The sequence below is a fragment of the Hemicordylus capensis genome, chromosome 17 (assembly GCF_027244095.1).
Source record: "Hemicordylus capensis ecotype Gifberg chromosome 17, rHemCap1.1.pri, whole genome shotgun sequence".
Taxonomy (NCBI): Eukaryota; Metazoa; Chordata; class Lepidosauria; order Squamata; family Cordylidae; genus Hemicordylus; species Hemicordylus capensis.
The window spans coordinates 10,150,422-10,167,313 of NC_069673.1; the positions used below are offsets into that span (position 1 = coordinate 10,150,422).

General features: G+C 47.4%; 1 protein-coding gene across 3 annotated transcripts in view; it reads left to right on the forward strand.

The window, feature by feature from the left end:
* PKN3 (protein kinase N3) overlaps window positions 1-16,892 on the forward strand; it is a 35,341-nt gene that overhangs the window by 16,030 nt on the left and 2,419 nt on the right. For all 3 annotated transcript variants that reach the window (XM_053282195.1, XM_053282196.1, XM_053282197.1), the window contains exons 11-21: window positions 1,299-1,485; window positions 3,412-3,520; window positions 5,715-5,782; window positions 7,181-7,247; window positions 9,711-9,802; window positions 10,730-10,906; window positions 12,267-12,329; window positions 12,841-12,917; window positions 13,947-14,089; window positions 15,465-15,572; window positions 16,586-16,666. In XM_053282195.1, coding sequence (XP_053138170.1) covers window positions 1,299-1,485; window positions 3,412-3,520; window positions 5,715-5,782; window positions 7,181-7,247; window positions 9,711-9,802; window positions 10,730-10,906; window positions 12,267-12,329; window positions 12,841-12,917; window positions 13,947-14,089; window positions 15,465-15,572; window positions 16,586-16,666 — 1,172 coding nt within the window. The remainder of the gene's footprint in view (window positions 1-1,298; window positions 1,486-3,411; window positions 3,521-5,714; window positions 5,783-7,180; window positions 7,248-9,710; window positions 9,803-10,729; window positions 10,907-12,266; window positions 12,330-12,840; window positions 12,918-13,946; window positions 14,090-15,464; window positions 15,573-16,585; window positions 16,667-16,892) is intronic.

Below are 16,892 nucleotides of genomic sequence, written 5' to 3' on the forward strand. Positions count from 1 at the left end.
GCGGCTTTTCTAAGGCTGCAGGCAGGAATCTCTCTCAACCCTATCTTGGAGATGCTGCCAGGGAGGGAACTTGGAACCTTCCGCTCTCCCCAGAGCGGCCCCATCCCCGGAGGGCAATAGCTTACAGTGCTCACATGTAGCCTCCCATTCAAATGCAAACCAGGGCAGACCCTGCTTAGCAAGGGCGACAATTCATGCTTGCTACCCCAAGACCAGCTCTCCTCCGTGTGATATTGGAGCCCTGGTTTAGCTCTTCTCCCCCTGCGTTGACTTGAATTGTGCTCCCACTTCCTTGCTGAAGCCGCTGTCCAGACCCAGTGGGGTGGAGGTGGGAGTGGAAGACAGGGACTGCCACTATAATGCCTTTCTTTTTATCAGTCCCGTGGGTTTAACAGCAGCTTCTGGGATGGATTCAGGATTTCAAATAAGTAAATCCTTGGTGGGGGGGGGAGGCAGAATTGGACACCCCTGCAGTGTCATTAGTTCAATCAAAATTTGAGTTGCCTGTAGCTCCCTGCTTCCTTACTTTCCCCCCCTTCCTTTTGCAGGGGAGAAGCAATTGTCTTAAACCTAAAAATGTCAGGAAATCCAATACTTGAATGGGTCCTGAGTGCAAAGGGTTCATTCATTCCTTTAAAAAAAAAAACGTTTCTACCCCATCCACTAATGCAATACTGCTTTGGATGGCTGATGAAATTAACAAGAGATAAAACAACATAAAATAAAAGACCAGACAATTAATAAAGTGACCCAGTTCAAACCAAAGTTGGACGTTAAGAAGTTAAGAACCTGCCAGATACAAGCTGCCAGCCAAACCATTTGAAAGCCTTTCTAAAAAGACGGGTCTTTAGATGGTTTTCAGAAACCCTGAGTGAAGGGAGCATGGCAAAAAAGAGTAGCAGCAGGAGAGAGGGCATGCCCTCAACTCCTTCTGTAGGCTTCCAGCGGTATCTGGTGGGCCACTATGCGAAACAGGATGCTGGACTAGATGGGCTTCCTTGGGCCTGATCCAGCAGGGCTGTTCTTATGTTCTTAGGTTCTTAAAGCTCCCCCGGGAGGAAGTTCCAAAGCTGTGAGGGGCCACAACCTAGAAGGCCCTGTTTCTCTAGTCCCCGCCAACCAGATCTCAGCGGCAGGGCCTGAGCTGTTGAATGGAGGGTCCAGACAAGCTCATGTGGGTCCATGAGGTCCGACAGATACCCCAGCAGGTTCTGTGAAGCATCTTCGTAGCTACGAGGCAGGACCGCTTTTAGCAAAGAACCAGGATCTACTCAGCAGCTTCTTGTGTGCCTTTGCAGGGAAAGAGTTCCTCCGAGCCTCTCAGATGAATATCAACGTTGCCACGTGGGGCCGCCTTATGATGAACCTGCTGCCCCCCTGTAATTCTCTGGGCACCCTGAGCCCCCCTCTCCAGGCTGCCACGCATGCGAATAATGCTTTTCCGGCCCCATCTCTTCAGACAGAGGCAGTGGTAGCAGAGGCCAGGTAAACCACTTGAGACCAGGGCTGAGATTGCCAGTCACTCTAAAGACCGATTTGATTTTCTTGCTTAAATGGGTATATTTCGATTCGGATAGGCAAATCGGGTTGACTATGTGGAACTAAAATATTGATTGGGTTTCTGGTGGGGAGAGGGGAGCAGGAGCACTGAACGCGCAGGAAATGGAGTGGCCAGGAGACCTGTGATACTCAGAGCTTGCAAGCTCAAAGGAACCTATGGAGTTGCCCTATACAGGTGTACCTGTGGTTTCTTTATTCGCGTATGCGCGGTCAGGCATTAGACACCTGACCTTGGCCTATGCAGACAAAGGAACATGTGGGTTGGAGGTAGAGTTGCCATGCCCTCTGGAATTCCAGGTTTCACCTGGATTTTAAGCATCTCACCCAGATTGCTTAGCACACTGAGATTCACCCAGATTTCAGCTTTCATTTTTTTTGTAGAAAAAAAAGAAGTGGAGTTGTGGAACAAAATGTTTAGTCACTTTTCTGCTCAAAAATTATTTTCGAGCCCATTTACATAATATGCAAATCTGGCTTCTGGATATGGAAATCAAGAATACGCCAACCCTAGATGGGGGTGGCTCGAAATGACCGCGGAGGTCATTTCACAGCCACCATTTTGTGTTTCGGAGTTTCAAAGCGGCTCCCTTTTTAAAATAAAATTTTAAAATTTTAAAATTTCAAGGAAAAAACCCTGGCGATCTCCAGCTGAGTTGGCAGCATTCGGGGACACAGCATGACTCAGAGGAGCAGCTAAGTGTGGTAGGCAGCTTCCTCCCCTGCCCCTGAAATATGTTTTCTCGATGTCACAATGACTCGATATTTGCGGTTTCCGTATCTGTGGAACGTGGACCCCTGCGAATATTGAGGTCCTCCTGTATTGAATCGGAATATTGATCCATCTCTCTCAGCTCCAGGGGTTCTCAAGCTTGGGTCTCCCAGTTGTTGGACTACCGCTCCCACCATCCCCAACAGCAGGGGATGATGGGAGCTGTAGTCTGACAAGCTCTGGAGAAGCAGTTTGTCTGCCCTAGATCTCCTGCCAATTCATGTCATTGGTGACCCCGAATGTTTAGTGTTAGAGGAGAGGGAAGAAGATGAACCAATGGCATTTTAGTAGATTGGTGAGAATTAAAGCTTAGAATTACAGCCAATCCCACCTCCATCTTGGTATGTCCATGTCGTCGTCGTCATCATCATTATTATTAATTAGATTTCTATACCGCCCTTCCAAAAATGGCTCAGGGCGGTTTACACAGAGAAATAACATACAAATTGACATTGACAATGACAATGAACAAGTCATTGACAATGAACAAGTCAATATTAAAGATAACGTCAATCAATATTGTAAGCAAACCTGAGTAAATATTAAAGATCCCTCCAACAATGAGTGGCACATCTTTGCTTTTAAAAAATGTATCTTGTGCTTATTTCAGTTTTCTGGGAAAGGCACCTCTGTTGATGTTTTGGGTGAGATTCAGATCTATTTAAATGAGCGAATTAAAATGCAAGCGATATTTTCCCAGCGGAAAATCCTTTACCTGGTGATAGCTGTGCTGGGAATGTGTTATTCGCAATAAGAAGTTGGATTATTGCAAAAGCCAGATTTTCTTTTCTGTCCTGTGACCCCTCCTTGATTCGGGGGCTTTTTAACCTGAGGATAGACACTAGTATAAGTAATTTCAATACTATATAAGTAATTCAATACTAGTATAAGTAATCTGCTTGATTTCAAGCAAACTGCAGAACAATTTCACTCACTCATCCTTTATGGTGCAAGCCAGAGAATTTTACTATCTAGCGACCTTGGGGTCATCTTCAGCTGTTTCTGGTCCTCTGTCAAAGATCAGATGTCTGCCTGTAGAATCTTGAAAGACCGACCATTAAAAACATCTCTCCCAAATACAGCAATTTCCCAGCAGTGAAACTGACGTTTGACGTGCCACCTCCGAAACCACCCCGCCTCTTTCTGGAATCGTATCCCAAAGTGCTGGATTCACCACCTGCAGATGCTCTGGTGAGTCTTTCGTGTTGGCATAAAATTGTTCGGAACTTGACCAATCATGTTTCTCCAGAGCTGGGGTTCTCAGTGTGTGGGGGGTACAAATCCCCATAGGGGTATCAATAAGACGGCTTGAGTTGCTTGGTCTGGATATACGTCGGCGACTGGAGTAAGCCTGTCTTGGAACATTTAAACTTGTGGGTGTACAGGTGTGGATGGAGACAGACGCACAGACTCTCTCTCGTACCTGAGCCGAAGGTTTGTGACAGAAAGCGTACACTGGTTTATTAAAAAAAATTATTTATTTAAAAAATGTTGGGAAATTTAAAAAATGTTGGGTTTATTTAAAAAATGTTGGGAAACTCTAGCATATGTGGGTAATTTTGTTCCTCTCTGAGGACCAGTGTCTTAAAAAAAAGTTGAAGTGTGATGTATGTAATCTTGACTATGATTGTGCAACTATTTCTGTGATCAAGCTGACTTTGGTTGTCGTTTTTTTGGAGGGTTTTTGTTTGTTTGTTTGTTTTATAACCCCTGCCACATATAACCCCTGCCAGCGGAGCAAACATTTCAAGTGGCAATTCTCTTGTATTTAGCAGGGGGAGAATAACCGTCCCTATTCAGTCCCCGCACAGCATCCCTCCAGAGCTGTTGCTGGTGTCTCCCTTATGTTTCTTTTTTAAATTTTGTGAGCACTTTGGGGCAGAGACCTATTTCCACATTCCTTTTGAAAACTTTCTTTGCAGCAAAGCAATATATGGATATTCTAAATAATCACATTTCTTGCCGCCTTAACTTTTTTAAAAAAACCACTCTCAAATGTGTGGTCCCCCAATAAATGCAGAGATCCAGGCTAGTGGGTGTGTGTGGATAGATCATTGACTTGGAATGGGGCGACCTGGGTTCAAATCCCAGTTGGCCCTGGAACTCACTGGGTGGTGTTGTGCCAGTCACTCACACACTCACCCTAGCTTACCTCACAGGGTTGTTGTGAGGGTGCATGTGTGCAGGGTTTTCTGGAGGAAGGGTGGGAATGATTATTGTATTTCAATGAATCCAAGACTAGTTTTTTGATATTAGAAATCGGGAGGTCGTCTTAAATTAAGAGTCTTGTTGCTTTTGAGTAAATGCAGGTGTACTGTATTTAATGTCTACTTTTTAAGGAGGTTGTCTTAAATTCAGAGTCGTATTCGACTGGGTAAATACACTGGTAATGATGATATTGGTAAACCAGCTCTGCTAACGTTCTCATGAACGTATGAGGAGAAAGGAACACAACGGTTTTTGTTTTGTGGTGTGTCAGAATGCATAGTGGGTCTGAAATGTGAATCTCAATTTAAATTTGAAGTTTCTAGTCCTCATGGGGATGTGCAACTGAAGTACAAGGGGGAAGTGTCTATTCTAAAGACTCAGAAAACAGAAGGGATCCGAGTGACCTTTGCAGAGGTCACAGGGCTTTGGAAGACTATGCATTCTGCACAAACTTTGAAGCTGGCCAAAGGCACAGAATTCAGCTTTGCAAACCTACCAACGTTCATTTTTTTTAAAAAAAGTTTCTAGTCCTCATGATGTTGAAGATAGGCTTGATTGTGTGAGCAATACCTGGAGAAATCTGGAGGGCTGTGGTAAATGGGGTGGGACTGCAAGAGATTTCCAGGGGGTGAGTTTCCTGTGCCGTGCAAAGCCCCCGTTTCATTCCCCATAACCAGCACCACCTGAATAAATCCTGCCAGATAAGCAAAGGGACATGTTCCATTTGGCATCACTGGCATGTATGGCAGAATAGAACTGTTCCTGGTTGAATATTTCTGTGGCATGTTTACTCCTTTTAAAATACATACTTCCCTGCTTATTTTAGTCCAATTGAGGCCTGTCTTCCGTCTTCCCAGTCTTCAGTTGTTCTGAAATTTTATTTCAAAACTTTCAGAGCCAGCTTCAGAATGTCAGAAGCCAGGATCAGAAATTTACAGATGTGATCTCGATTGACGTGGGGGCAAATATTGCAAATTCCTGTACTTCGGGGAGATCTTGAGTTCCTAGGAAGCCGAGAGCCATGGAGAAGGAGCATGGGAATTTTATAGAACGTGCTTTCCCATTCATTTCTAGGAGGGCCCAGGGGAGAGCTGAGTTTTTGGTAATCCTTCTGCTCCTATGGGATGGTGACAAAACGGTTCCTCGGTGTGGTTATGTTGTCTTTTCCCACTTACAGCATCTGCGAAGGTGGCCCATTGATGTACGAACTCACAGCTCACGAATGGCAAGCCGGGCCACTGTGAGGTGAGTGCTGATGTTGGAGAGAGGGAAGCAGGCACTAAACATGAAGTTGGAGCTTCAGTTTGCATTTCAAGTTTCTAGCCCTCATGGGGGGATGTACATGGGGAAAGAGGAATGTTGAACACGGGGGATTAAAGTGAGAGCTATGTTTCTGAGCCCTTTTGGATGGGGCCCTCTCTAAAAAGGTGGGAAGTGGTCTTCCGTTCAAAGCCACCCCACATTTGGAGAGACCAGATCCTCTGATCTGTTCTAGACCGGTTTTCCTCCTGGTCAAATGCCAATTTGGTTTAGTTTTTCCTCTTCGTTTGGCAGCAGAGGGGAGGGAGTGAAGACTGAGCTAGGTTCTCTTGTGCAGGTTACCCCAGGGCATTCTCAAACTGGGTTCCCTAGATATTGTTAGACTACAACTCCCATCACCCACAGGCTGTGGATGATGGGAGTTGTAGTCCAGCAATATCTGCGTACTCAGGTGGATGTGTAGGAGAGCTGGTCTTGAGGCAGCAAGCATGAATTGTCACCTTTGCTAAGCAGGGTCTGCCCTGATTTGCATTTGGATGGGAGACTACATGTGTAAGCACAGGAAGATATTCCCCTTAGGGGATGGGGCTGTTCTGGGAAGAGAAGAAGGTTCCAAGTCCCCTCCCTGGCAACATCTCCAAGATAGGGCTGAGAGAGACTCCTGCCTGCAGCCTTGGAGATGCCGCTGCCAGTCTGGGTAGACAATCCTGAGCTAGATAGACCAAGGGTCTGACTCGGTATAAGGCAGCTTCCTATGTCCCTATGATGGGAGTTGTCGTTTTAAAAACATCTGCGGAGCCAAGTATGAGACTCCTCTGGGGTGCGTCCAGTTCTATACCTGCCAGCTTGACCACAGGTGGTGAGGGCATGGTTTCCACACAGGTCTACTCTTCGCCTGGCTTGTGGGAGGGACGTAGCCCCCTTCTTCTGCCCTATAGTGTCAAGGTCTTCTCTGGATATGCCATCAGTGCTCTTTTCCTCCCCATCCCTCTGAATTCCTGGCATTTACTCTAGAGTTTCCTTGGTTACTGCCTGCTGCCCACAAAATGTTCGGAGACGTCTGCCGCTCTCTGCTCCACCGTTGCTGTCTTCTCTCGCTTTCCCTGTTTCTAGCACTTGCTTTTCAGCACGGCCGGCGTCTCAGTCTGCACCTCGGATCCTTCCTCGCTGTGCTTTGACCTTCTTCCTTCTGCGCCCCCATCCCATTTGCTCTCTCCTCTCATTCCATCCTCTCTTGGACCCCCAGAGCCATTTCCCCACCACTCAAACCCCTTCTCAGCCCTCCAGCCTCTGTTTCCTGTCCAGGGAGCCTTGGGCAACGGCAACGTGGCTTCTGCTGATCGCCTCTCTTCACCCCACAGTCATGCTTTTCTCCGCCAACAGGAAGAAGACGGTCCAGTTCGAAGACTTCTCCTGTATCGCCGTGCTGGGACGCGGGCACTTTGGAAAGGTAGAGTTCACGTCTGGCCGAACTCGGCTTCCTTGTCATTTCAGCCCAAGCATTGAGAAGCTTCTGGGCTCGTGCTTTTGAGCTTCATTTTAATGCAGAGGTGTTTTATAAAAACACCCAGGAGAGCTGGTCTTGTGGTAGCAAGCATGAATTGTCCCCTTTGCTAAGCAGGGGCCACCCTGGTTGCATCTGAATGGGACACTAGAAGTGTGCGCACTGTAAGATATTCCCCTCAGGGGATGGGGCCACTCTGGGAAGAGCACTGTCTGCTTGCATACAGAAGGTTATAAGTTCCTTCCCTGGCAGCATCTCCAAGATAGGGCTGAGAGAGACTCCTGCCTGCAACCTTAGACAAACCGCTGCCAGTCTGGGTTGACAATACTGAGCTAGATGGACCAATGGTCTGACTCCATATATGGCAGCTTCCTGTGTTCCTAATGATACAATCGAGAGAGGTGTCAGAAAATGGGTTTTATGTATTCATGATTGGAATAATCATGTTAGGAATACGCGAAACCGTGGATGTCGGATACACAAATGGCAAGGTATGCTTGTATTCTTTTTTTATTATTTAGTGTGTAATTAATAGGGTTGCATTTATGGGAACAAGCGTGGTGTAGTGGTTAGAGTGCTGGACTAGGACCGGGGAGACCCGAGTTCAAATCCCCATTCAGCCATGAGACTAGCTGGGTGACTCTGGGCCAGTCACTTTTCTCTCAGCCTAACCTACTTCACAGGGTTGTTGTGAAAGAGAAACTCAAGTATGTAGTACACCGCTCTGGGCTCCTTGGAGGAAGAGCGGGATATAAATGTAATAATAATAATAATAATAATGTTAATGTTAATGATCAGATTTGCCCTATTGTTTGTTTTCTTTGATTTAAATATGCAATTTAGCTATTCTGTATTTATTAAATATGCTATCCCCTGCTAACTGAGCCAAGAGGCCCCCTTTTTAAAGTGGTGATTCTCTTTATTGAGCAGGGGGAGAGCAGCTGGCCCTATCCACCCCCAGCACAACATCCCTCCAGTGGCTGTTGCTAGCATCTATCTTATATTTCTTTTTTGGATGGTGAGCCCTTTGGGAACAGGGAGCTATCTTTATTTATTATTTCTATGTAAACTGCTTTGGGGACTTTTGTGCAAAAGTGGTGTATAAATATTTGTCGTCGTCAGAAATATGGCTTTATTTTTATTTATTTATTGTTTTTGTAACATGCTGGGGATCCTTTGCTTATGACTTCTGCAAATATTTCGCTTCTTAGTCGACATTGAGTCCATTAAATAGTTTGAGGGTTTTTTTTAAAGGACCATTCAAAGACCACTGGAGACTTAGCTTTTCCCCCTGCATGCCTTATTTATAAACATACAGGTACAGCGTCAGTGGCAGCAAAGAGGCATTTCTGCATAGTGTCAGATCTGCTTCCCCCTCCCACAGAGAATGTGCTTTTGCTTATTTGCTGCTCTGTCTGCCTCTTCCAAATGGCTTTTGCTCACGCACACGTGTGTGTGTGTGTGTGTACACATGCCTGCCCGCTCTTCTTCGCTTGCGAGTGGGATGAACTTCATTCTCAGCCCTGTCAGGTATCTCAAATACAGAGATATTCCCAACTATCTCTGGAATTGTGTGTTTTCTGGGAAACCTTGAATATGTTCAAATCTGTAGTATTCCCCCCCCCCTCGTTTGCATAAAGTTTTTGCATTTGTTTAAACTCAGAAATTTTTACTATTAAAATATTCCTGATGCCCTAAATAGAGAGTGATCTGATCTGGCATATTTGACCTGTGTGTTTGTGTGTTTAAGCCTCACCATATTAATATCCCGTGTTGTATCTCAAAAGTTTTTCAGGTAGCTAAGTTAGAAACATAGGAAGCTGTCTCTATATACTGAATCTGACCATTGGTCCATCCAGCTCAGTACTGTCTACACAGACTGGTAGCAGCCCTGCAAGGTGTCTCAGACAGATGCTGCCAGGGAGTGAACCTTCTGAATGCAAAGCAGATGCTCTACCGCTGAACTGAAATATTTAATTAGGAGGGGGAAATCGATAAAGATACCTAATGTGGTTTACGTGTTATGCTGAAACAATTTTGAAGCTTTATGGGGAATCCAAAGCTTTAAAAAATGCAAATTCAAGCATTCTGAATTTGGGGGAAAAAACCAAATTCAAGGCTTTATGCAATTCAGAAATGTAATTTTTTCCTACAGAAATACAGATATAGGGGGGGGGGATTCATGTACAACTTTCTGACTACCTCCTGACCACACAAACTCACATCAACCACCCCTAGAGCAGGGATGGGCAACCCTGGCCCTGCAGCTGTTGAACTACAACTCCCATCATCCCAATTGTGGCTGGGGATGATGGGAGTTGTAGTCCAGCAACAGCTGGAAGGTCGAGTTCGCTCACCTGACCTAGAGTTTCCAACTTGCCAAGGATGCTGAACTTTAGTATTTTCCAGGTGCTGCTGGCTCAGCATAAGGCAACAGGAAAGCTCTGTGCCGTCAAAGCCCTGAAGAAGCATGAGATCGTCAGCCGGGATGAGATGGACAGGTGAGTGTCTGCCCAAACACAGTGTGGTGTAGCAGTTAAGTGTTTTACTAGGACTGGGAAGACCCGGGTTCAGTCACGAAACACACCGGGTGACTCTGGGCAGTCCCTTCTCTCACAGCCTAACCTACCTCGCAGGGTTGTTGTGAGGAGAAGCATAATCGGATACACTGCTCTGGGCCCCTTGGAGGAAAAGCAGGATATAAAGGTGAAAACAAGCAACCCAAAGGTGTAGAGATTTGACTGGCGTGTGTGTCATAGGAAGCTGCCTTCTGCTGAGTCAGACCCTTGGTCCGTCGAACTCAGTAGTGTCTACTCTGACTGGCAGCAGTTGTCTGGGGTTTCAGGCAGGGCTTGTATCCCAGGCCTCTCTGGAATTGTCAGGGACTGAACCAGGGAACTTCAACATACAAAGCAAGGTGATCTAGCACTGAGCTCTTTCTTAGCACACGGAATTGCCTTATACAAACCCGGAGCATTGGTTTATCGAGATCAGTACTGTCTCTTCTGATTTGCAATGGCTCTAGGAACATAGGAAGCTGCCATATACAGAGTCAGACCATCGATCTGTCTAGCTCAGTATTGTCTTCACAGACTGGCAGCGGCTTCTCCAAGGTTGCAGGCAGGAGTCTCTCCCAGCCTTATCTTGGAGATGCTGCCAGGGAGGGAACTTGGAACCTAGATGCTCTTCCCAGAGCGGCTCCATCCCCTAAGGGGAACATCTTACAATGCTCACACATTGCTGCTGCCAGTCTGTGTGGACAATCCTGGGCTAGATGGACCAAGGGTAATACTCAGTACCATACTCAGTACTCAGTACTGAGTACTCAGATGGACCATACTCAGTAAATGGCAGCTTCCTATGTTTGTTCTTGTGCCAGGTTTTGGCCCCTTTGACTCTGCCTCCTGTCTGATCTTCTCTCCCGGCAGCTTGAATTGCGAGAAGCGAATCTTTGAAGTTGTCAACTCCTCTGGCCACCCTTTCCTGGTGAACATGTTTGCCTGCTTTCAGATGCCAAGCCATGTGTGTTTCGTGATGGAATACACCCCCGGGGGGGACCTCATGATGCGCATCCACTCGGACGTCTTTCCAGAGCATGTGACGCGGTAAGTGCTTTTGATCATCTAAATATCAGCCTAAATATCGTTACGGGTGCGTTCTTCAGTGCCATCCAACCTGGAAGAGCGTCTCGTTCAGACTGCAGGAGCCTAACACTAGGACGTCAAGCCATGAATGAAAGAGTTTGGAGTGTTTGATTAGGACCAGGGAGATCTGAGTTCTAATCCCCATTCAGCCATGGAAATCACTGGATGGCTCTGAGCCAATCACTTAACTCTCGGCTTAACCTAACTCACAGGGTTGTTGTGGGGATGAACATAACGATGGATACTACTCTGGGTTCCTTGGAGGAAGGGTGGGATATAAGAGTGTGTGTGTGTGTGTGTGAGAGAGAGAGAGATAAAAGAGGTGGTACTTCACACAGTGCATGGGGAACTCTCTACCACAAGATTTGTTGGCAGGCATTGATTTGAATGGCTTTGAGAGTGGATTGGTCAAAATCGTGGTCTCCCCGTGGCTATTATTATTATTTATTATTTATTAGATTTCTATACCGCCCTTCCAAAAATGGCTCAGGGCAGTTTACACAGAGAAATAACAAATAAATAAGATGGATCCCTGTCCCCAAAGGGCTCACAATCTAAAAAGAAACATAAGATAGACACCAGCAACCGTCACTGGAGGGACGCTGTGCTGGGGGTGGATAGGGCCAGTTGCTCTCCCCCTGCTAAATAAAGAGTATCACCCCGTTAAAAGGTGCCTCTTTGCCAAGTTAGCAGGGGTATTATTACTGTATTAACTACAGTAGCTTATGTAGAACTTCCAGGTTTAGAGGCAGTGTAACTCTGAATACTGTTGTTGTGGGACAAAGAGGGGAAAACACAAATAAGGTAGAGTAAATAGCTGAAGAGCCACCTAATGGCACAGCAGGGAAATGACTTGACTAGCAAGCCAGAGGTTGCCGGTTCGAATCCCCGCTGGTATGTTCCCTAGACTATGGGAAACACCTCTATCGGGCAGCAGTGATATAGGAAAATGCTGAAAGGCATCATCTCATACTGCGTGGGAGATGGCAATGGTCAACCCCTCCTGTATTCTACCAACGATAACCACGGGGCTCTGTAGTTGCCAAGAGTTGAAGCCGACTTGATGGCACATTTTACCTTTTAAATGGCTGAAATTAGGTAAGAAAGGAATTCAGTTTGGCTTTATTTTTGCATTCTTCTTGTGAACACAGAATATGAATTTCCTTGATTTTAGAAATTTTGAGGCAGCAGGAGAGGGGGTCCTAGGCACAAGGTAGTGTGTACAATTTTGACGTGTGTGTGTGTGTGTGTGTGTGTGTGTGTGTGTGTGTGTGTGTGTGTTTCACCTGTTTGCCTTTTGACTGGAATGTCCTCTTTCTAGGTTCTACTCGGCCTGTGTCGTCCTGGGACTCCAGTTCTTACATGAGAAGAAGATAATTTACAGGTGAGAGGCTGGAACGTTCAGAAAGAGCCAAGGGCTGCAAATCTGACTGGGCATCTTATCATGGTGGCCCTTCCCAGTTCAGAGGAGCTAGTCACGTTTTCCTGGCTGTAAGACAGGCAGGCAAAAGATGTCATCTGAGAGTTCTGAGCTACAGAGACTCAAGGGTCTGACCCTGCACGGCAGCATCCTATGGGTCTAACTTCAGTAACCACCCTCTGAAGCTGCAGTTAGCCAAGAAGGAGGAGGGGGGCGGGAAATACAGGCACAATTTGAAGTTGGGTTAAGTTCCATTTCTTCCACCAACCAACGCACACCCCTAGCGCTGATGCAGCGTGGAGGCATGTCTACACAGAGGCGCTCTTGCCCTGGGACCTTGGGACCCCGGTCTGTGGCATCCTGTTTGCAGAGAGGGGGGCCCTCCAGATGATGTCCTGGGCACCCGAATTACCTAGGTGCACCCCTGTGTCTACATGGAGATGATCTGGACCTGCCTCTGCCTTTTTCTCCGCAGGGATCTGAAGCTGGATAACCTCCTCTTAGACGCCCGGGGGTTTGTGAAGATTGCCGATTTTGGCCTTTGCAAAGAAGGTGAGTGACCTCAATTGCGGCTGCAGGTTGTGGCCAGCTTTGAAATTGGGAGCAGGGCTGTTTTAACTTGTTCATAAGCTATTTATTTTTATTTATTTATGTTTACATTTTTATACTGCCTTTCGTTAAAAGAAAACCTCAAGGCGGTTTACAAAAATTAAAACATACAATAAAAGCAGTAAAAACATCAAGCTAAAAACATACATAAAAACAAGACAGCAGATAAAAAACACACAAGAAGCTGCAGTAGAAAACGATCATGTAAAAGCCTGGGTAAAAAGCCAAGTCTTTACAAGCTTTCTAAAAGCCGTGATGGAGTCTGAGGAACGAATGGCCACCGGGAGAGCATTCCAGAGTCTAGGGGCAGCAACAGAGAAGGCCCTGTCCCGAGTGCACGACAGCCGGGCCTCCCTCATTGTCGGCACCTGGAGCAGGGCCCCCTCAGATGTCCTAGTCAAGCGGGCAGCAACCCTTGGGAGCAGGCGGTCCCTCAAATACCCCGGGCCCAAACCGTTTAGGGCTTTAAAGGTCAAAACCAGCACCTTGAATTGGACCCGGAAACGAACTGGCAGCCCGTGCAGCTCTTTCAAAATGCTCTTTCAATCCAGAGTGGTGGCTGCATAAGGGGGACGCATCCACGCTGGCTGAAGGCACCAAACTTCTTGAGGGTGGTACGATCCGAAAGGAGCTTAAACCTGATTCGGATGCCATGGGCGTCTAGATGTCTGTACACGTGCGCATGTGTTGGTGGGAATGACTGCGCATGCGTTCACTTTAAAAGCCAGCCTGGAGACAAGGCCCCCTCAAATGCTGGCTACAGATAGGAAGTATACTGGTGTCATCCAACACACAGGTGTGTTGTACACACAGGTGTGTTGTACACACAGGTGTGTTGTACACACAGGTGTGTTGTACACACAGGTGTGTTCTCTTGAACCGGGATGAGCTTTGAATCCGCAAAACACAGCATGGGCTTGACCCCCTCCTTGGTTGTGTTGAAGATGGCTTCCTACTTTCTCCCCCTCATAGGGATGGGTTTTGGAGACCGGACCAGCACCTTCTGCGGCACGCCGGAGTTCCTGGCCCCAGAAGTCCTGACGGATCCCGCGTACACTCGAGCAGTTGACTGGTGGGGGCTGGGAGTGCTGGTATTTGAGATGCTGGTCGGGGAGGTGAGAGCACCGTCTGCCAGCGAGTGGACGCCACACTATATACATCCTTCATATATGTTTTTTCTATGCTGTGTATTTCTAGCCCAGTAAGTAAGATGGGAGTCGCCTTAAGTGGCGCAGCGGGGGAAATGCTTGACTAACAAGCAGAAGGTTGCTGGTTCGGATCCCTGCTGGTACTATATCGGGCAGGAGCGATCTAGGAAGATGCTGAAAGGCATCGTCTCATACTGTGCGGGAGGAGGCAATGGTCAACCCCTCCTGTATTCTACCAAAGACAACCACCGGGCTCTGTGGGCGCCAGGAGTCGAAATCAACTTGATGCCACACTTTAAGTAAGATGGTGGTAAGACCTCTGTGGCAGTGTTCCCTCTAAACAAGGATTTCCAGATGTGGTTGACAACCAATCCCAGACTCCCTCGCTCCAAGGGCTTTTGCTTGGGGATTATGGGAGTTGTAGTCAACCACCTGTAGTCTCTCCCTGTTGGAGAGAACACTGTGTCCTAATTCTATAGCATCAAATTTGCTCACAAAGCCGATCATAAGAGCATAGGAAGAGCCCTGCTGGATCAGGCCCAAGGCCCATCTCGTCCAGCATCCGGTTTCCCACAGTAGCCCATCAGATGCTTCTGGGGAGCCCACAGGCAGGAGATATGGGCATGCCCTCTCTCCTGCTGTTACTCGCCTGTAACTGGTATTTAGAGGCATCTTGCCTCTGAGGCCAGAGGCTATCAATGACTAGTAGAACCAACGTGGTGTATTGGTTAGAGTGCTGGACTAGGACCGGGGAGACCCGAGTTCAAATCCCCATTCAGCCATGATACTAGCTGGTTGACTCTGGGCCGGTCACTTCTCTCTCAGCCTAACCTACTTCACAAGGTTGTTGTTGGGAGAAACGTAAGTATGCAGGACATCGCTCTGGGCTCCTTGGAGGAAGAGCAGGATATAAAATGTTAGTAGTAGTAGTAGCCACTGATAGACCTGCCCTCCATGAATTTGTCTAAGCCCCTTTGAAAGTCATCCAAGCTGGTGGCCGTCACCACATCCCGTGGCAGAGAATTCCATAGGTTCAGCACACGCTGTGTGGGAAAGTTCTTCCTTTTGCCGGTCCGAAATTTCCCAGCCTTCAGTTTCATATCTGAGAAGCTTAAAGCTGCAACCTCCTTTGGGAAGCCTCTGTGTGAAAGTATGGAGCCTTTCAGATTGGCAACAGCCACGGTGGTAGTGACAAAGCTGGTCTAAGGACCGTAATAAACTTACTACTAGTAGTGACATTTTGCAACTTAAATGGATTTGCTACTGTTTGAATGAAAAGAGGAAGCTGGATGAGGGAGGAAGGGATACCCACTTGTTCTATAAAAATCTCCCTTCTTTCAAGTCCCCATTCCCTGGCGACAACGAAGAGGAGGTTTTTGACAGCATTGTCAATGAAGACGTCCGCTACCCACGATTCCTTTCTTCAGAGACCATCTCCATCATCCGCAAGGTACTGTACCATAAGGTATTATAGGAGAGGAGAGCTGGTCTTGTGGTAGCAAGCATGACTGGTCCCCTTAAACTAAGCAGGGTCCACGCTGGTTGCATATGAATGGGAGACTAGAAGTGTGAGCACTGGAAGAGATTCCCCTCAAGGGATGGAGCCGCTCTGGGAAGAGCAGAAGGTACCAAGTTCCCTCCCTGGCAGCATCTCCAAGATCGGACTGAGAGAGATTCCTGCCTGCAACCTTGGAGAAGCCGCTGCCAGTCCGTGTAGATAATACTGAGCTAGATAGACCAGTGATCTGACTCAGTAGAAGGCAGCTTCCTATGTACTGTCCTGTGATGCTTCACAGAGAGGGGGGTTTCTCTTTAGAATTGTGCAACACTTGCACGGAGGTCCACTTGCACAGAATCCTCCATTTCAGTGGAGATTATGCATGAAGACTTAATGGTGGATCGTGACCCATATTTCCATTGCTTTCCTAGGAACACAGGGAAGTTGCCTTAGACAGAGTCAGATCTTTGGTCCACCTCGCTCAGTATTGTCTGCACTGACCGGCAGCAGCTCTCTGAGGTTTCAGGCAGGGGTCTTTTCCAACCCTACTTGGAGATCCTGCCGGGGATTGAACCTGGGACCTTCTGCGTGCAAAGCAGGGGTTCTACTGCTGAGCTATGGCCTCATTCTTGTAAAGAGAATCAGTTCATAGTCCCAGAGGAAGCTGCTGAATACTGAGTCAGGCCCTTGGTCCATCTAGCACAGGATTGTCTGCACTGACTGGCAGCGGCTCTCTAAGGTTCCAGGCAGGGGTCTTTCCCTTCCCTGCCTGGAGATGCTGCCAGGGATCGAACCTGGGACCTTCAGCGTGCAACGCAGACGCTCTGCCACTGCGCCACAGCCACATCCCTTGCTCTGCTGCCCTTTAATTGCCCTCAGATCTGCTACCCCATGGACCGGTGTTTTATTTTCTGTTGTCCTTTATCCCTCTGGGCCAAACGGGTTATTTTAACCTTTCCTTGCAGCTTCTCCAGAAGTGTCCGGAGCGTCGCCTGGGAGCAGGAGTCGGGGATGCGGAGGAGATTAAAACCCAGCCCTTCTATATGGTAAGGGAGACCACTACTATTCCCCATTCAGAATGAAGAACCGCTTTGCTTCTTGGTGTTGCTGGTGCTGCTTTAGTCATAGAATCAGGAAAGATCAGAGGGTCCTTGGAGGTCATCTAGTCCATCCCCCCACTCAATGCTGGAATTGGCAACCATATCCCCAATGGATGCCTGCCTAGCCTCTGGTCTGAACACCTCAAGAGAAGGAGCCCGAGGTAGACTGCTG